Source organism: Vanacampus margaritifer, chromosome 3 (genome assembly GCF_051991255.1).
Source record: "Vanacampus margaritifer isolate UIUO_Vmar chromosome 3, RoL_Vmar_1.0, whole genome shotgun sequence".
Taxonomy (NCBI): Eukaryota; Metazoa; Chordata; class Actinopteri; order Syngnathiformes; family Syngnathidae; genus Vanacampus; species Vanacampus margaritifer.
This window is the reverse complement of record NC_135434.1, coordinates 17,888,040-17,907,686: the sequence shown is the minus strand read 5'-3', so window position 1 is coordinate 17,907,686 and position 19,647 is coordinate 17,888,040. Positions and strand designations below refer to the sequence as shown.

The window sequence follows — 19,647 nt, the reverse complement described above, 5'->3', positions numbered from 1 at the left end:
CGTTTTCAAATTCTGCGGAAGTCGCTGGTGCCGCGGCATAAGCCGAAGTGACGTTGCTGATGTAACGACAATCACGCCGCTACCGCTAAATGCGCTAGCCCTTTCTCCAAATATACTGTACATTTCATGGTTAGACTGACTAAGATGACAACTGCAATGCAATGTGGCACTAAAAAAAACGTTCATAAAATTTAGGTTCTCCCATCCAAATAAAAATGTTTATTTTAAACAATGCATTGGTTCACTTTAAATGAATTTTCCCCAAAGTGTACGAAGGAAATATAATCAAATTCCCATCCCTAGTTTGAAATCATGTTCAAGACAGATTTATTACACAAAAGGAAAAAAAATAATGTTGAAGTGCTGCAAAAATCCAAGCGTCAGTCTAGTTTGCTGTTGTAAGGCCAACAGTTTTTCAGGGTCCATAAAGTGTTGAGTAACCTAAGGGTCTTCTTTGGGTGGCGTAGTCTTCTTCCCTTTTGCAACAACCACAGCCTGTTCGCCAACACGGTCATCGATGAGTAAGGAAATAGCGCCATCTAGCTGTTTTGAGGCTGCAAGTGCCACAACAGCTTTTTCTGTGGGGAAGCCCATCTTCTCCAGCTGCTGGAGTCTAGAGGGGAACATTGCGGTCATCATCATGTACATGAAAGATGTGATTTTGGTATTTTTGTAGTTACCAACCTCAGTGCAGAAACAGACGATTTCGGCACTACTACTTTTCGATTCACTTCGTCTGGTGCATCCTGTAAGGAGGCAAGTATTCCGGCCCTCAGCATCTGTTCTTCCAACACTTCAGACTCTGGTCTCCAGACTGACTGTGGCTCCTCCCACAGATGGTGGTTCAATGTTAAACGATCCATCATGACAGGTGGTATTGCATGTTCTTCATACATAAACTGAGACGGCGATGTAGACCTTTGGGACAAATACAATTATCTTAGATGGTGATGGTGAGTGTGAAAATGGAATAGATGGAAACAAGATGACTCGTACATCTGTGAGGAGCTGTAGGTTGGCAATCTCAGTCTGGATGAAGTGGGAATATATGCTGAAGTGGGAATAAAGGTCAGGACATTGACTGCCTCCAGCCCCTGTACCATCTCAATGAAGCTGTGACTATCTGAGAGGTTCATTAAAGATCACAAGAAGAGACTTTCTGGGAGTCGTTAACTTCCTCTGCAACTTCTATTTTTATCAATTAAATTTACAGCACACTCAAGGGCAAAGAATACAAAATGTGGCGAAAACAGTAGTAGCTCTCCTACGCATACAGAAGGCTTGATACTAAATATACTGTGTGTGTATTGTAATATCTGCATGTTTATAAACTATTCTACACTGCAAAAACTAAACTCAAACCAGATTAAATATATCAAATAATGTGCCTGTTGTTTGTCCACCAGGATACTTCTTGCCAGTCTGTGTAAAACTATTTTACGTTCTTCAGGCATTTCTTCCTTTAATAGCCTAAAGTAGTGTAACTTACTGAGATGTTATATACGGTTTTAGTCATCTGTTTTTTAGGCTGACTGTTTAGTCAACATTTCCTCTTCTATTATCAGATAATTGTGTCGAAATTTGGTAATATATTTGTCATTTATTTACTTGTTTTTTAAAGCAGCATTAGTTATGGACGATAGATTATTTTTATCATTTTGAGAATTCTCAATGATGCAATGGTTATTGCATCTTCAAATGATGCGCACTCCTTTGAAGGCCAACAAGACATCAGCGAGGGGAAGCTGAGCTACCTTAATGCAGACCACTATTGTGCAACTCTTCAACACAGCATTACTCTGCTGAGTATAGAAACAAGAGTTTAGCATGGAGAAAACACATGCACACAACTCCACACAAGGTCACAGTCGCAACCACAGAACTGTGTGCTCACCACAACAACATGCCACCTCACTGGGTCACATTAAAGGATACAGTTATGACCAATGCATATGGCACAGAAATTAAGTAGGGCAGGTGTCCCGGGTAGCACAATCAGACAAAGCAGCAGCAACAACCAGGGCAGAATCCAAACTGGCAAACATCCTTGCAGTCGCCTCTTTGTCAAGTGACGGCACTGGGCTGTAAACAAGGCCAGATGAATGGCAGCATAGCCACAGATCCGGCTGGCCTGAAAACTGAAGACAGAGATCACCAACGTGTAAATAAGAGGCAATACTGTCATTGTCAGGGTGGAGAGGGCCAGGTAGGCTACTGAGCCCCAGTGACGCTCCTGACATGGTCCGAACAGCAGCACTAGAGTAACGCTGACAAGCAGAGAGGGCAAATCGTCATGATTGAGAGCGTACAGGAACACGTCTGGGAGACACAAGGGTTGTGATATAATTAACAGCGATGTTTGCAATGCATAAAGTAACTATTCAGTACGAAAGGATACCTCTGAAACGTGGGAATTCTCCACCTGGACCTAAACTGAGACCTGCTTGTGGACCAGCAGCATACACCAGCAAGATTAGCGCCACCAGCAGGGTTGTTCCTAGAAAGAATCCGGGGCGATCTGATCCGAACCATACTGAAAATACACGATAGCGCATGACCTAAATGACTTGTCTTTGTTTTATTTGCGTTACGCGGGTGCAGTGATCTGGGGTGATGTGGCCATTATCTCGTTTTTGATCGCGGATGAAGTCTGCTGTATCATAAAACGTATTAGCAGTTCAATTGTTTGCTCTTGTATAGTCTCCACGCGTTGATAATATTTAAAAAATGATGAACATTAATACGTGGGTTTAGCGTCCTTTTTTGTTTTTAATGTGATTACTTCCGCATGACGTCATGTAACACTCTTCTTCACTAGCAGTGAACAGAGTATAATACTGCCACCTATTGGACATTCTGAGACGTTCAGGGTAACGCAAGTTGCATTTGATTTACTATATACTGTACTGTATTGTTCAACTAACTTCAATTAAACACTCCCTCTGACTGAGATTGTCATATCACAACAGATTGATCATGTTTTGCTTCTGACTGTCTGAAAATGTAATTCAGCTGCTGCTCAGTGTAGGGTTGGAATTATTCTCGTGGGATATATGGCTGTGGACCACCCCAAAATCCTGAAATCTCATATAGTATTTGACTCCTTGCCTTAAACAAAAAGCTGTGATATATTTTTTTCCAAGCTAATTATAGTATACAACAATAAGCAATGGAGTAGATACCATGGACTTCTGACTTCCGTGTTTCACACTTCAGCGTCGTTTCCGGCCACTGATGGCCGCCTTCCTACACTCGTACCACCATCCGTAACCCCCCCCCCCCCCCCCCCCGGTTCTTTACATTTTTGATTTCTTGAGCCCTTTCTCTGTGCATTCAAGATGTCAATCCGCCTCTATGCTTAAAAAAAAAAGGCTTTTGTCGTTGCCAACATTTCTCTTTACGGCAGGTTTTGAAAAAGACATGACTGGGACTGTGTGACAAGATAACTTTTTATTTCCCTTGTCACTTCAGAATTGCATTTTGCCGAAAGCTGTCATGAGCATGAGCAATGGTGCCCCATATGTGTTAAAAAACACACACACACACACACACACAACACGCCCAGGGTAACTACACAGCAAAAAAAAAAAATGTGGTGGCCACACTGGCATTAAACTTTTGTGTTAATTCATGTACCGCAAAATATCATCATGTGGGCTGCAAATGGCTCCCGGGCTGCAACTTTGAAACAGCGTCTTCCTTCTCATCTGGATAAATAAAGGTTAAAAAGGAGAAAAACAGCAAAGCAATTTCTTCAAATATGGTTCTTCTGTTGATATTTTGTTCCTGTCCTATGTCTGCTTGGCATAAGTGAAAATGAGGGCTTACCCTCAATAATTAAAAAAAACAAAAATATATCAATATAAATAATATAAATGATAACATAATATAATAAAATAAATAATTACAATTTTCGAAAAGTGAAATTAATGTAAAGTTCAGTAATGTAACCGTGTTGTTGTTTTCTACCTTTTGGTAAGATCCAGTAAATCGAACACCGTTACGAACTGTGAATTCATTTTCGTACAAACACATAAAATAAAGCTCACGAGCACTGTTATCGTCACATACAAAAAAGACTTTCGAAAGACACCACTATAGTAGTTGTGTTAGTGGGTCAAACAAAGTATCGCGTTATTTGAAACGATGAGTCTGTTATCTCGCGATATTTCCTGGTTGTTGCGCACTCAAAGGCGTCTCTCCAACAATCAACTTGGTCCAGTCGTCTCTTACAAGAAATACAAAATGGCGTCGGCTCCTGGTAAGTGTAGATTTTGGAAGATTTTCTTTACATCGAGTCTGTAATGTTCAATCATATGCTAATACTCGAGTGTTTTACTCATTATAAAGAGAATGCGACCATAGAAATCTTTTCTTTTTTTTTTAGCATATCGAAGCGAATATCCGTTGCCGCGAATTGGCTCCTGGCACAAGGCCTAACGTATTTCATCGACGTACGTCGCCTTTTTTATTTTAAATCCCATCCTCTTCATTTAGACGAGCCTTTCTGGTTTTTAATGTTAGGATTCATATCGTGTCGAGTTCCATGTATCGTTTGCTTAGCTGTGTGATTGTTAAACCTTCGCCATTCATGGCCCGCGATTGAATGGCGCTCAAACCGCGGGCCGGTTGAACGTGATTTTAGCATTAACATATTAGCATTTTGGCAGTAGAGCTTCAAATCTTACCAATGGTACTTTTTCCTTTATTTTACTTTCTACAGATTACAGCTCCTACAACCAGTCCGCTTCTCAACCGGGGTAAGTGTTCAACTAACAGACTGTAATTATTATTACGTGTCGAATTACTCTGAAGCTGCGGCGTCTTTATTGTTAAGCGACCACATGTGCTTTACGAGTACACTATAGTCGCCGTTCTGCGTTCTTTCCCAGTCAGTTCTTGAATTTGCCTTCTTTGCAGGTATGCATCCTATGCTGCTCCGGCCACACAAGCTTATGGACAATCTGCCCAGGTAGATGATTGTATACCTAGTACCTACGTTCTTGAATGTCTAAAAACGCTTTATTAATTGATGTATGACTAGGTACTTAATTCATCCCGTGAGGGAAATAGACGAAACTATATCCACACCCAGAGACACAAACAACAAAGTATGAACGCAGTTTTGCGGGGGAATTAAGCAATGCATCAACAAAAAGATAAAATGTTTTAAGTATCAAGCGGATATTTTGCCATGTCCAGCAACTTGTCATATAGCACTATTTTGCTGTGAATTGCTCAACAAATACAAGTACAAATTTTGCACCAGTGAATGTGTACTAGCTCATGGTATAATGGTTGGGGGGGGGTCCACAATTTCTTGACAGCAGCCTATACCAGGGGTGTCCAAAACTCTGTCCTGGAGGGCCGGAGTCCTGCAGGTTTTTTTTATGTTTCTCTTCTCCAACGCACCTGAAGCTCATCAGCAAGTTCTGCATAAGCCTGATAATGACATTGTTCATTGGAACAGGTGTGTTGGAGAAAAGAAACATCCGAAACCTGCAGGACCACTGCCCTATACACTCAGAGGGTTATGGTTTGGTTTGGTTTAGGCTGGTATTACTGCTAGCAGTCTAGCTTTGGTGGCAAAACAAATTTAAAACTTCACGAAAAGTCACAGAAAGGGGTGAAGCAAGGCAGGCACAGTGCGTGACTCGGTCCGATTGACCAATCAGAGCTGTTGTTCACAGCCAAATGGTGCTGGCGGGAGGGTTGCCGGTCATGGCAAAATACCCACTGCCTTTTATAAGTAATTGTCTACTTATGTCACAGACATATTTATACTATAAAGTTGGAAATATTGGCGGCGATTATATATAATTATGATACGCTAAATGAGTCATTCAATCAGCCAATAGAGTCCCAAGTGTGGTTTAATTTTGTTTTGAATTCAGCAGGCAGGTTATGGCCAGCAAAGTTATGGATCATATGCCCAGCCCGCTGCGGCTGCTGCTGACAACGCGTACACCCAGGCAACCCCTGCTGCTGGAAGTTACGCTCAACAGCAGCCACCACAACAATACAGCTCCTCCTATGGCCAGCCAGCGCAAGGTATGTGAACAGTAGATAAGTTGACATTGGGCTCTGGACAGAATTAGTGGGTCACCAAACCCCGAGTTGCTTGATGTGATTTACTCCCACCCTATTAGATTTTTATTTTGTCTTATTTGCTCCTCAGCTGGCTATCCCGCTGCCCAGTCGACAGCTCATGGTTACACCCAGTCCTCCCAGGCTTATGGAGCACAGGCTTATGATGGTGCTCCTGCTGCTGCTGCCGCCGCCGCTGCTCCAGCTGCATCCCAGTCTTACGGTTCTCAACCTGGCTATACTGCTCAGTCTGCATATCCTGCTTATGGTCAGCAGCCAGCTCCTGCTGCACCACAGAGGTGTGTACCCATTTACAAGTAACTCTATCTTGATACTACAAATTTGGCAAAGGTTTTGCTGCATTGGTTTTTGTTTCTTATTAGTTACAGTGCGAACAGCCAGCCTGCTGGTTACAACCAAAGCAGCTACTCCCAACAAGCAGGATATGGCCAGCAACAGTCTGGCTACCAGGCCCAGCAGACCGGCTACAGCCAGCCGCAGAGTGGGTACCAGCAGCAAGCCCAGCAGCAGGCCCCTCCTTCTTATCCACCCCAGGCTGCAGGCTCCTATGGGCAGCCCCCAGCCAGCCAATATGGCCAGCAAGGTGGACCACCCAGCTATCAGTCCAACCATTACAGTAAGCTCGCTGTCATATACATCAATTGAAGAAGAAAAAAAACACATTCTGATGGAGTTATTGTTTATAGATAATTACAGACAGGATGGTCAAGGAGGAGGCTCTGGCTACTCAGAACCTTCAAGGTACTCGGAGGGCAGGGGCCGTGACGGTTTTGACAGAGGTGGAATGATGCATCGTGGCCGTGGCGGCATGGGTCGTGGTATGGGGTAAGTGTGTTTCTTGAGCACATGACTGACTGACTTTGTATTTTGACTCTGCAGGTGATTATGGCCACCTAGGGCAGGGCTGAGACAAATAAAGTGCTGAAAATGATGACCAGTGTACTTTTTCGGTTACCAAGATTAGATTTGTTTTTTCTTATTGAATTGTTACTGGCCAGCAAAGCTAGTGTTTTGCATCATTGTTTCTCTCAGCCCTGCCACTAAATTGCCTTGGTAAGTGAATATTTTCTACTTTCTATCAATAGAATTGGGGCCTGTGCATAACGTAGGAAGAGGCAGATTTACTTTTATGGTCAGTTGAAGGATTTGAATAGCGATGGCTTATTGTAAATCAGATTTTAGTACAAACGCTGGGGGAAAAGGGGATGAGTGGAGCTTACCAATATTCTTCACATATCTCTGAATTCAGTTGGATTTCAACACACAGATTCACAATTCAGTATTTTAGTGGTGTACTGTATGGATGGTGGTAAGAGCCCTTCATTTTGTACTGTTTAATAAAAATTATTATAAATTACAAATTTGCTATTTTTAGATACGTTTGGTGTTTACGGTATACCATCAGGTTGGAGTGACTGGATTTTGCAAATTGGTACATGAGTTCATTAAATTTGATCTCATGTACTAAAATATACAGAAGGTTGTCATTTAACATCCTTCCCACCTCAATTGTTTGCCCTTTGCATAAACAAGGCTCGCTTTGGTTTTTGGTTGTTGTCTTTTTGCATGCAGTGTTTATCCCTTCCCTAAGTGGCTAATTGCCAACAATGGGAAGGGTAAAGGTACTCGTGGTACTGAAATTCATCATTCTAAAGGCGAGTGAAATGAAAGGGGCACAAATATTCCTGGTCTTCTACAAACAATTTTTTTTTATGGCAAACCATTGATTTGACCATGGTTTTTCCACTGTAAATATTCCAAACAAGTACTCTAGGTCGTGGTAAGGACTAGAGCTGGGCGATAATTCAATATCAGTATGTGTCATGATAGACGGGTGATGATTATCAATAGAAAATACGTTCAATTATATTTGAAAACATTTGGGAACCCCCAGTCTTGAACTGCAAGGCATTCTATGGGTTGCATGCAGGCAGAGGCAAAAGTATGGTGTTAAATTTGTGGCACAATTACAAGCAAAAAGAAATTTTGAGCCCAAAGCCCGTTTAGTGCACAAGAACTATTTTTCTGAGTGCTTGCCTACTGTACCCGAGGAAACTGCAGCGAAGAACGTGTGCACACATGCACTGAATGAACATGTGCCTTAACTTTAACAGAAATGACCAGTTGCCTCAGTGTACAACTTGTGAGAAGATTTATATTGTGCAACTAACATGACGAAAAACACCACTGGACAGATTCATGATGTAGAAGTAAAAGTGTTCCCTGTCTGACTGACATGCTTGTAACTGTGCTAACCGGCTTCTGCCCTTAGTGTTGCACAGAATCCTCAATCAGGTAAGTGAAATGATAAAATAAGTCTTCCAACAATGACCCCGCTAACAAGTTAAGTTTACACCCAAAATGGTGGTGGGGGTGGCTGAAATGAAGTTTTTGTTTTTTAATGCCACATTTAATGGAGGTTAATGTAAGTGTATCAACACTACTGCTTTAGTGGTAGTATCTTTCCATTATACACGTTTATGGCAAGGCCGGGGAAGCATGGATGTAAACATTACACACGATCACATTGTACACAACAGTGTACTTGAAAAATAGTTTTTCTATCATATTTTGAATGGTATTTTTTTCTTTGGGTAGTTTCTTTAACCCGTTCAATACTTCTAGTTTGACTTGGTAAAAAAAATCTATCAACTCATACGGAATACTACCCTGTGTTAAACTTTTCAGCTACATGATCGCCCAGCTCTAGTAAGGATGCAAAAACAACAAATGTAATGCACATTTTATGAATTTAAAAGCCCATACCGGTTTTATCCCATGCATTGAGATTGTGTTTAATCACATTATGCCAGGAATACATTTTTGTTAAGATAAAACATGCAAATGCACTCTGAGTGATGGGATTCTCAATGGGAAAACATCTTTGTGTGGTCGTTAGGGTTTTGGTAGAAAATAGTTTTAAAAAATGAGGCTGATGCAAAATGCCATTTAGTTTTTGCTCTTTGGCCCATTTTCTACTTTGTGCCTGTTGGTATGCATGATGTGAATGGGTAGTTGGTTTGACCTAAGCAATAATAAACTTGTCAACCCATAATTAGATGTTCCTGAGTTTAATTTCTATTAATATAGATTTGATTTTGGAGTGGGCTGTTGTTTGAAAACAGATGCTTTTTTTAAAAAAAAAAGGGGGGGGGGGTCCAGGCGTCGTTCGAAGTCATTGAGGTACAAGTTTTTTTTTTGTTTTTTTTTGGTGGGGTAAACAAAGGTACTTTCTTTGTCACATGTACACAATTACTTGTAGAGCAAATGCAATTGCTTCCACTCAAGCGCTTTGCTGTTCAGGGTTACCCCCTTTCAATGCCATTCATGGTATGGTGTTTACGTATGTCTATTACACAGGAGTGCTTACTTTTTGGTAAAGGAAGAATTAAGTGAATTTGTGTGATGGGTTGCCAATGATGCAGAATTAATCAATAAGATGTAGACTTAAGAATTTTAGAATTGCACAGAGGTTTTAGGGGGGAGGTGGGCTGTTCACAATGTCATTTTGAAATGTTTAAAACTGTATTTTGTGTTACTGTTTGATCACATTGAGAACTTTTTAACATGCTTTGTCACATTTATACCGTACAGGTAACAGAGGCATTTAAAAGCATCATTTCTCTAGAAATATCTGTACTCAGTGCAGAGGCGCCAACATAAAGCCCCGCAGGAGGGATCTTAAACAGATTGGGGGTCTGCCTTATTTTCCAACAACTGAGGATGGTGGTCTTTCTGAGCCTGATGGGTGTTTTATTTTGTATTTTGTTTTGAAGAAATGCAACAAGTGTTTTAAAAAATCAATGGTTATTTTTGTAAAATGTGTACTGTTTGCATTTTTTTGCTACATAACATTCATTTACTGTATGTTTATTGTATACATTGGTTGTGTACTTTCAGATGCATTGTCCTGTTTGTTTTTAAATATATATCTGAATCTGTAACACAAGTAGAGTCTAATGTTAAACACAAATGGTATATTTGTCAATGCATCTGAAATAATTTTACAAATGTTTAGCGTATGTCACATTCTTTTCGAACTTCTAAACACAACTGTTATCACCAAGTTACTAATAACAAATATCCCCTCAGTTACTCTGTATAACAAAAAATTGGGGATTTAACTTTGCTGTTAGCCTCGATGGAATGTTTTTGATTCCCTCAATCAAGCCACTTTGCTCGAGCCATGGATGTGGCTGTAAAAGGGAAATGGTCTTCATATCTTCATTTATTCCCCCATAGCAGCGCTGGAGACAGAGGTGGCTTCAGTAAGCCTGGTGGTAAGTTAACGAGAATTACACTGGTTAGTCCTTTACAAGCCTTAATAACATGCACCTACGTTTTGAGTATTCATTTTGCTATCTTGGTATGGAATGTCAATTGTATGAACATGCCCAAATTAGGGGAAATTTGTCCAATGCCTGAGACCATTTTCAGAGGTTTTTGGTGTAATTCAACCATCGCTTATGGTTTGACCAGTTTCCAAAGGTTAATGGGGGAAAAAAATCCACTCGTGACTGGGTTGACTTTCAAAAGCAAGCTCATATCTTAAATGGTTTTTGGGAAGCATTTATTGGTCTAAGAGGCTTTTCAAAGAACACAAAATTATTGTTCATGGGATCGGAGGTATTTTACTTTTCCAATCGCGTGTACGCTATGATGGTTAGCATGGCCCTACAGTGTAACAAAGTCTGAACTGTTTTGTAGCGCTCGTCGGGTGTTGTATGCAGAATTTGAGGAGCGTGTGCTGACTTTTTTTTTTTCCCTCTCCCTCCCCTCCATTTCTTTTGGTCCCGACTCACTGGACCTCAGGACACATGGGCGGCGAAGAGCGTGAGATGGGTGAGTTAAATTTGAGTATATTAGACTTGCGGGGTCTGAACATTTATTTGATGTTGTTCTTTGTTAACATGTTTCTTTTGCTTCTCTTAGGACGACCTGAAGAGCAAGACGAATCTGAGAACTGTGCTATCTACATCACTGGCTTGACCGAAAAGGCCAACATTGACGAGATGGCTGAATTCTTTAAAAACGTCGGCCCAATTAGAGTAAGAATAAGTCTGGAAGACTTGGAACCAAAAAATTGCAGGCTAACTGTTCTTTTTTTCTTTTTATTCCCTCCTCCAGTTCAATCGCAGGCTCAACCAGCTTGCCATTAACATCTACACTGACAAGGATTCAGGAAAGCCCAAAGGGGATGCCACCCTCTCCTATGAGGAGCATGTCTATGCCAAAGCTGCTGTGGAACAATTTGATGGTACAAGAGCCTCTATTTGTGAACGTGTCACATGTAAAATGGAAATGGTTATCTTTATTATCAAACTCGCAGGTAAGGAGTTTCAGGGCCGCAGGCTCAAGGTGTCAATGGCACGCCGTAAAACCCAGATGCCCATGCGTGACGGCATGATGGGCCGAGGAGGTACGTCTACAGTGCGCCTCTCCTGGACGCCATCATTTTTCACATGATCAACTTTATGGTGCCTTTTTGTAATTGTATGAAATACTACATTAGGTATGATGGGCCGCGGAGGTGAGCGTGGTGGGTTCATGCCCCGAGGTGGCCCACGCGGCATGGGCCGAGGTGGACCCACAGGAGCCAACATGCAACAGAGGGCCGGGGACTGGGAGTGTCCTAATCCGTATGTATTTGGTTATGTTTTTATCTCACGAGTACAATGTGAACAGTGCTTGATTTAATATGTACTTTGCTTCCAGCGGTTGTGGCAACCAAAACTTTGCCTGGAGGATGGAGTGCAATCAGTGCAAAGCTCCCAAACCAGAGGGCATGGGCGGTGGGCCTCCATTTCCCCCTGGTGGTGAAAGAGGCAGAGGTGGAATGGGGATGCGAGGAGGCAGAGGCATGGACCGCGGCGGGCCCTCGGGTGGTCCCGGAGGTTTCCGAGGGGGCTGGGGAGGCGACCGTGGCGGATTCAGGGGAGGCGATCGTGGAGGATTCAGGGGCCGCGGCGGCATGGATAGAGGCGGTTTCCGTGGTTCCAGCCGTGGAGGACCACCCAGAGGAAGGGGGATGGGCCCACCTGGTGGCAAGATGGATATGAGGTACACAAACAGCCAAAATGGTCGATAGTTTGTAGTGCCTAATTGTCTGAGAGCCTGTAAGCCGTTGTGACACCACTTGATGATTGTTGCTCTCTTTTAGGGACCATCGCCAGGAGCGCAGAGAGAGACCATATTGAAGTTCTTCTTAAACCTTCCCTTTATGGGAGTTATTTTTGTTATTTTTTAAGATGAGCATTTTTAATTTATGGCTCTATTATTGTCACCTTATTAAAATAATGGCCAAAGTTGTATTTTTACATGATGCTGGCCACCACTCAGATTGGCAACAGCCTTTAAACAATTTGTTTCTACCCCTGTAATAAAAATGAATAATCAGCGTTTGTTTTCTGGAAGTGAAAAAGCCAGACCATTATTTTAGGAAGGTGACTATATTGAATTATCTAACTGCTCTGAAACATCCTGTGCAGTTTACACTTCCATTTTTACTTTGTTCTAGTTTGTTCATATGCCACCTTGTTACGTGCATGTCTTTTATAAAATGCAGCCTAGTTTGTCATTGTATCAAGTCAACGCAGTATGTGTTGTATGTTTGCCTGCCCCTTTACCTTTGGAAAAAATGTTCTGGGGAATAAACCTTTTATTGATCTGTAGTGTTGTTTTTTCTTTGAATCAAACTTGCATGTGCAGAATATAACTTAAGTGAAACTAGTCAACTGCAAAACGTACCAAACAAAATAAATGTGATCCTTGGCATAGTACTTGTTAATTTGTTTCATGTTTTAATTAAGTGTCGTCAAATTGTTTTTATTCATTTTATTGATGACATATAAACATTTTGGCTGCTGTCCAACTCTAGGGTTTAATCATATGAAAAAGTGGCACAGTTTGTAGAAAAGCGTTACTTGTTCAGAAAGCAATAATGTTAACACTTAACTGCTTGAATCCCACTATTTTTTGAAGTGGAGCACATGAAATGTTTATCTGCAAACACAAATTCCAAATACAGTTTTTATTGTTTGCAATAACCTAGACTAGTCCCACACCCCTTCCACTCATTCACGGTTACAGTAGCTAACATGGGAAGTAGTTCTCAATGACTGATTAATGAACTTCTACACACGCTTTACTGACACAGAAGCTGATTCATTCAGGCCCAGAAAATGATCTCATCACCATTGCCACCCCCATTCTCTCTCTTCCACCCCCCCCTTCCCCTCATTCTCTTTCGTTCTTGAACAGACACATCCCTCTTGTTTTAAATCAAAACAAGCCCTCCTCCTTGGCAGTGGGTGCTGCTTAAGTTTAAACTGTCACAAATCACGAGAACTCACAAGATGCTTCAATGGTGAAGAGACATAAAATTTTAATTTAGTTCCAGTTTATTTTGAACCTATTTTCATTGTTGGTGCGTAAAAAGATCAATATTACACCCAGATTGCTGAAAGCATCGGAGCTTAAAACTTGTTGGCAGTTTACTGCCATGTGTTCTTGCCATTTTGGTCGTAAAGTCAACCAACCACTCTTTGTTTACAGACTCCTTAAGGCCTCAAGCAGGTTATGTTTTTGCTTAAACCTAATAATCAGGTTTGTTGCCCTAACTGTTGAACACTTTTTGATTTCTGGAGAAAATTGCCGCGTTGCAAATACACAACCCAGTGGATCATATGGATGCAAATGAACTACTTAAATGTGTTGACTAAACACCGTTGACTGGCTGCACAGACATTCAAACATCGGCTGTTAAAAGGCTCTAACAATGTGTAGGTGTGTCAGTCCTCAATATTAAACACACACAAGACTGATAAAGCTCCACTGACGAAGCACCATACAACCGTTATTGAGGGTCATTCAGCTTGAGGAGAAATGCATCAGGATGACAGTCCCATGATCTTAAGAGGCCTCAGTCTCAGACTGTTCATAAGAAGCCACACAAAGACTTCATTATAGCGAAAATAAAACCACAGTATTTAAAAATATTTTGCTCATACAGTATTGTCATATTTGGTAGTTCTGGTTTCGAACCTCTGCTTTGGCCTTCTTGTGTGGTGTTTGCATGTTTTCTCTTGGTACTCTGGCTTCCGGAAGTCCACATTCCAAAAAACTTGCCTGTTAACTGAAAACTAAATTCTCTATGCTGTATGTCTTGTGAGTGGTTGTCAACCTGTCCAGGCCTGTCATCTAAACTCAGATGGGAGTGTCAGCTTGTACAAGTCATACAGAAAATGGATGAATAAATCAAATGTATCCTAAAAGTCAATATGTAACCCAATTCGATTTTTTTGAGGATTATTTTGATTTTTAAATGTGATGAGATGTTATTTGACTATAACAATCTGTGGTATGTATGATATAGTTACAGGCAAAAGCAATACAATCTGCCATTTGTTTTCACCGTATTGCATTGAGGAAGTATATAAAAATGCCCTGATGTTTGGAATTGTCAATAGCCTACTTTTAATTAAAAATATGTTTCAATACAGACTACAGGTGGTTTGTTAAGATGTCTGTTAATAACAATTTGCCTGTAGTAGGCTAGGCCTACAAGTATTTGAGTGATTTTTCAAAAGCGCCCCCTAAGGACAATGAACAGCATTGGTGATGACGTCAGCCTGCTTGTCTTTGAAGATAAAACGTTTTGTCTTTTATCGCTATCATCTTGAAGGATTTGCGGGAAAAGTCAAAACTGTAGTTCAGTTTAGTTGACACGTTTTCATCTGCAAGGAGACACACATTTTGTTCTTTGAATGGGACCAGGCAGGGAAGGCGTTAAAATGTAAGTTATATCTTACTTGATCTCATCTGTTTGTGTCTAAAAGTAATTAGAAGTTATTGCAAGGCTTCTATTGGTTGACGCATATCCCGGTTACTATGGGGTTAAGTTCTTCTCCTCCTTCTTCCCCAGTTGATCCACATAATGGGATGTGCCACCACGTCGCTCCGCTGCTTTAAGCCCCGCGGCAGGTCAACATATTGAAGGCGGGAGGCGGCGCGACATGGGCCGAGTCTCTCCGTGGCGGTGCGTAGGCTCGCTACCGCTCAGAGGTCGTGATTTTACCTTGGAGAAGACACACACACGGCCACACGTGGATGTTTGCGGGCCGGGAGGACACGGCGGCCAGGGGGCGCGTTAACTGCTGTGAACAAGAAAACGGGCTTCGCTCGCGGAAAGCCATCCGGAACACGCATCCACGCGCCACGGCCACTCCGCATTCCGCTATGCCCGTGACAGCGGCACAAAGCCCGGCCTCCGCTTGCCGCACATGCACGCTGGCATGGGTGCGTCCACAAGCTTACTGCGCGTTATTTTGCAGATGAGGATTTGGAGCGCGGTTGCGCAATGAGGAGACCTGGAATCAAGTAAGACTTTTATTGATACATAATCCGACAATATGGCCGATCAGAGCAACATCCAGTCCGCCGCCTCCAAGAGCATCCGGCCCTTTAAATCCAGCGAAGAATACCTGTACGCTATGAAGGAGGACCTGGCGGAATGGCTGAACACCCTCTACGACCTGGACCTGAGCGCAGACACCTTCATGGATGGCCTCGAGACGGGCTGCGCCCTGTGTCGGCACGCCAACAACGTCAACCGAGCCGCCCAAGACTTCCAACTGGAATACCCCGAGGCGGCCCAGTCCATGAAGCTGCCCCGCAAAGACGTTGGCTTCCAGTCCCGCAACGTCAGCGCGGGCTCTTTCCTGGCTCGCGACAACGTGTCCAATTTCATCAGCTGGTGCCGGCGGGAGCTTTGCATCAAGGACGTGCTCATGTTCGAGACCAACGACCTGGTGGAGAGATGCAACGAGAAGAATTTCGTACTGTGCTTGCTCGAGGTGGCGCGTCGCGGCGCCAAGTTCGGCATGCTGGCCCCGATGCTCATCCAGCTGGAGGAGGAGATCGAAGAGGAGATCCGAGACCAGCAGGGAGGCCTGCAGATGGACCCCGGGGAGCCGGAGGTGCAAAGCCCGCCCAGCAGGTGCTTCGGACGCAGGGAAAGCGACCACATCTTGGAGGACGAGCCTGAGCCGGAACCTTTCGTGTGGCCTCAGAAGAGAGTTTTGTGTGACATGAGGAATTTGGACGAGTTGGTAAGTCGTTTTTAATATTTCATTTATTGGCCCTCACATTTTCACAAAGATTTTGAATATGCTTAGCATCAACTGAAAAGTTTATACTATGTTTGGTAACATTTACTATTTCCTGAGGTAGATGATGAATCATCTAAACTAAGAACATAAATCAGGGGTGGCCAACCCTGGTCCTCGAGAGCCACAATCCAGCCTGTTTTCCATGTTTCTCTCCCCTAACACACCTGGTTCATGATCAGGATCGTTATTAGGCTTCTGCAAAGTTGGCTGATTAGCTGATCATCACATTCAGCTGCACTGCAGGAGGGAATAGTCTCATATAGTTAACCTCTGATTAATCTTCATAATGAAAAGCGTCACACTCTAGTTCATCTGCACTTGACACTAGCAAGAGCTTGGCTTTTGCTGTTGTCAGTTGCACACATTTGGTGTCATTGTGGAAACGGTTGAAAGCTTTTCCTCTCTCCTTCTCCAGTCCAAAGGGATAACACAACGTGTCCACAAGCTTTGTTTTGCTATTCGTTACCCACTTGCTGTATCAAGCCTCCACATGTACAAAGATGGGCTAGTCCTTTGAATGAGAAGGGAGGGGAGCAGGCAAAACGATCACGATAAACTAAACATTTTTGATGTGTTTTCTAATAGAGCTGAATGATCATGGAGAATGTTCTAATTAAGATTTTTCTCCCTCAAAATTGGGATTGTGATTTGCATTTTTTTAGTACTAGTAAATGGACAATTCAGTGCACTAGTAAGATATCAAATGGATGTTCAAATGGCTTGCCATACAACAGGTGTGTCAACCTTTGCCCACCATATTGTAGTTATGTATTCCCACAGAGGCCTATTATGACAGTGACAACCATATAAATGTAGAATGACCTCATATGAGCTCAGCTGCCCCCGCATTTGATTGTTATTACTGATATAAACTGAATTTAGAAGAGGTGTGTAAAACAGTCTCAAGTGTGTTGTTGATGTTAAGTGATTTGGGTGGAGGGGAAAACAATTAAAGTGAAGAAAAATTATAATTTTGGCAAAGAATTTCTGTAAAAATTAATGTATGCGTGTAGGAAAACAACCTAAGTACACACATATTTTTTTTTTTGGGGGGGGGGGGGGTAAAGTAATCGTCTGACTCAGTGGTGCACAAGGTAATTAAAATATTGCTCATCTTGATTGACACTGTCACTTCCCAGTCTTTATTACAATATTATTCTCCAGTATAGACACATTAAATCTGTCCGATTGCTGAAATTCCACCACAACGTCACCTTGCCCCTCACGAGGAGTAAACACAAGATTTGTTTTGTCTTCTGACATCGACACAACATTTGGCATACCGAATGAGAGCGAAAGCAAAAACAACACCAGAAATGCTGTTTTTATTCTTTATTTTGATTGGCCCAGTCAGAAACTATGTCAAACATACACTGTAGGGCTAATACAAGAAAACACAGTCAAGTCTTACAGGAATGCCTTGCTAAACATATGCGTTGAACTTCTTTTTGGGCAGCTCTTATCTGAAATGGAAGTGCATTCCACAATTTGGGGGCAACTGACTGCTCCGATAGTTTTTTAATATTGTGTGAGGTATAGTAAAAAAAATATTAAAAAAAATAGATGTACCTTTTGTTTAGCAGAACACATTGCAAGTTTACTCCTTGTCAAGGGCAGAGGAGAAAAAAAATGTGATGGAATTTCATCTGTGGAAATGATCATGAGATGATATCAGTGTACGTAATGTTGTGTCCAGTGGGCGTTGCCACACGAAGAAACATGTGACAACAGGAGCGTATCCAAACACTTGAAGTTAGCATGTCAGTGTTTTTTGTGTTAAGGTCGTGTGAGAGACGCATTGCATTCCTTGACGGCTAAACTCACACAAGACAGATGTGGTCAAAAGTGTCAAGGCAGCCTTTTTAGTGGTCTCTGCTGTATGTAATACAAACGCACAAATCGGGAATTTTGTGTGTTTTTATTTCCCTGTCGTGGATGTGTAATTGTTTGCTTCGATTACATTTCCCTTCCTGTCATTGTGGTTAAACCTGTTGACCTCTTCCCGGGGGGGGCACGCGTGTGAGATAGGCAAAGATCTCGTTAGGGGCGAAGCTAATGAGCAGGGGCGGGCAGCGCGGCAGCACACACGCTTGAGGGTGAAGTTGATGTTAGCACATTGATGAGCTGGACAATGTGGCTCTTTGACACTAAAACGATGACAGCACAGAGAAGAGAGTTTGAGGGAAGATGAGGGGGGCGCTCTGCAGTCATGTCGGTCAGACAGCGCTTCTGACGTGGCCTCTGTAGACAGACGTTGTGAGCTTGTGGAGGAGGATGTGTCCAGACTGTGTACACACTCATATGACCGAGGATTATACAACTACACGTTTAGGACAAAAGGTTGCCTGTCTTTCTTTTTTTGTTATTCAGACAGAGAGACATTTTGGGGATATGGAAGTGTTTGGCTTGAGTCGCCCCTTTCACAGAAGCACACACCGGTATTTTCCTACTTGAGGTGGTTTATTTGGAACTTGTGTGTGGACAAAAATAAGCAGTCCTAGCTAAAGCGGGTGCATGATATTGCTAAGGGTGGGATGGTACAGGTAGTAGTGTTAATTCTATCCGCCATTTTTACATTTATTCTCAGTTTTAGTCCCGTTTCAATCGCGCTTGTTAGTTTTTTATCATAGTTAGTCAACCTCATCCCATTTTTATTTAGTCAATTTTTAAATCTTAACATCTAGCATTTTAGTCTTTACTTTAATCCAAGAAAACAAAATTTTATTCGTCTAGTTTTAGTCAACAAAAACTGTCAACGTTTTTAGTCTAGTTTTAGACAGGACAATCATTTTGCCCCTGTATATATATATATATATATATGTTTTTTATCAGCAGATTATGTTGAACATTTCGGATCTAAAACTATTTCACATCAAATTTTCTCTCATCTTTTTGATGAAAAACAAATTGACACACAATTACAATATATCAACAAGTGGCTACTATGGCTATGAGCTAGTAAATTAGCCAGCACTAGTTAGCGGTCGGATTAACATTATTGTTGTAGCGTTATAACTGTTGGATTAATTTATATATATTTTTTTTAACCTTTCACTGTGAATCCACCTCCTGTTTGAGCATGTTGCACTCTCTAGCTGCAGATTTAAAAGTGGGCGTGTGACTGTGTGTCACATGACAGTGTCACCGTGACAGATTAGCAGAGACAAGATTTTACAAAATCATATCATTTTTGTCTCATTTTTATTCATGAACTAAAATGTCCATAGATTTTAGTCTAGTTTTTATCAAGTGAAGTACATTTTTGTCTCATCTTCATTCGTTGATGAAAATGAATATTGATTTAGCCCCAGTTATTGTTTATTAATGCGGGTTTTAGGCTAGTCTAGTTTTAGTCCGGTGAAAAGTGTGT

The 19,647-nt window shown here is 41.9% G+C and overlaps 3 protein-coding genes across 12 annotated transcripts in view; 2 read left to right on the top strand and 1 right to left on the bottom strand.

Moving 5' to 3' along the window:
* Nucleotides 1-190: 190 nt before the first annotated feature.
* rhbdd3 (rhomboid domain containing 3) lies at nt 191-4,106 on the bottom strand. Of its 6 annotated transcripts, none has more exons than XM_077562455.1 (7): nt 3,970-4,106; nt 3,637-3,707; nt 2,399-2,533; nt 1,936-2,138; nt 997-1,123; nt 685-918; nt 191-613 (listed from the first exon to the last, which is right to left on the bottom strand). In XM_077562455.1, the coding sequence occupies exons 1-7, from the start codon at nt 4,033-4,035 to the stop codon at nt 442-444; spliced, it is 1,008 nt and encodes a 335-aa protein (XP_077418581.1). In that variant the 5' UTR covers nt 4,036-4,106; the 3' UTR covers nt 191-441. The 6 variants fall into 6 exon arrangements, with proteins under 6 accessions (XP_077418581.1, XP_077418579.1, XP_077418583.1 ...); XM_077562453.1 differs by having other exon boundaries at nt 1,936-2,319; nt 3,970-4,105; XM_077562457.1 differs by lacking the exon at nt 2,399-2,533 and having other exon boundaries at nt 3,970-4,105.
* Nucleotides 4,107-4,230: 124 nt separating this feature from the next.
* On the top strand, nt 4,231-12,779 carry ewsr1b (EWS RNA-binding protein 1b). Of its 5 annotated transcripts, none has more exons than XM_077562448.1 (15): nt 4,231-4,261; nt 4,724-4,760; nt 4,921-4,972; nt 5,898-6,051; nt 6,179-6,386; nt 6,477-6,724; nt 6,795-6,933; nt 10,351-10,388; nt 10,921-10,950; nt 11,041-11,156; nt 11,236-11,365; nt 11,438-11,527; nt 11,621-11,747; nt 11,824-12,168; nt 12,269-12,779. In XM_077562448.1, exons 1-15 carry the CDS (start codon nt 4,246-4,248, stop codon nt 12,303-12,305), a joined length of 1,767 nt encoding a protein of 588 aa, XP_077418574.1. In that variant the 5' UTR covers nt 4,231-4,245; the 3' UTR covers nt 12,306-12,779. The 5 variants fall into 5 exon arrangements, with proteins under 5 accessions (XP_077418574.1, XP_077418572.1, XP_077418573.1 ...); XM_077562446.1 differs by having other exon boundaries at nt 6,471-6,724; XM_077562447.1 differs by having other exon boundaries at nt 5,895-6,051.
* A 1,984-nt stretch (nt 12,780-14,763) lies between these two features.
* The window catches only part of gas2l1 (growth arrest-specific 2 like 1), a 28,575-nt gene continuing 23,691 nt past the window's right edge, over nt 14,764-19,647 (top strand). The window contains exons 1-2 of the mRNA XM_077562075.1: nt 14,764-14,902; nt 15,032-16,217. Of these exons, the coding sequence (XP_077418201.1) occupies nt 15,519-16,217 (699 nt within the window). The 5' untranslated portion in view covers nt 14,764-14,902; nt 15,032-15,518. The remainder of the gene's footprint in view (nt 14,903-15,031; nt 16,218-19,647) is intronic.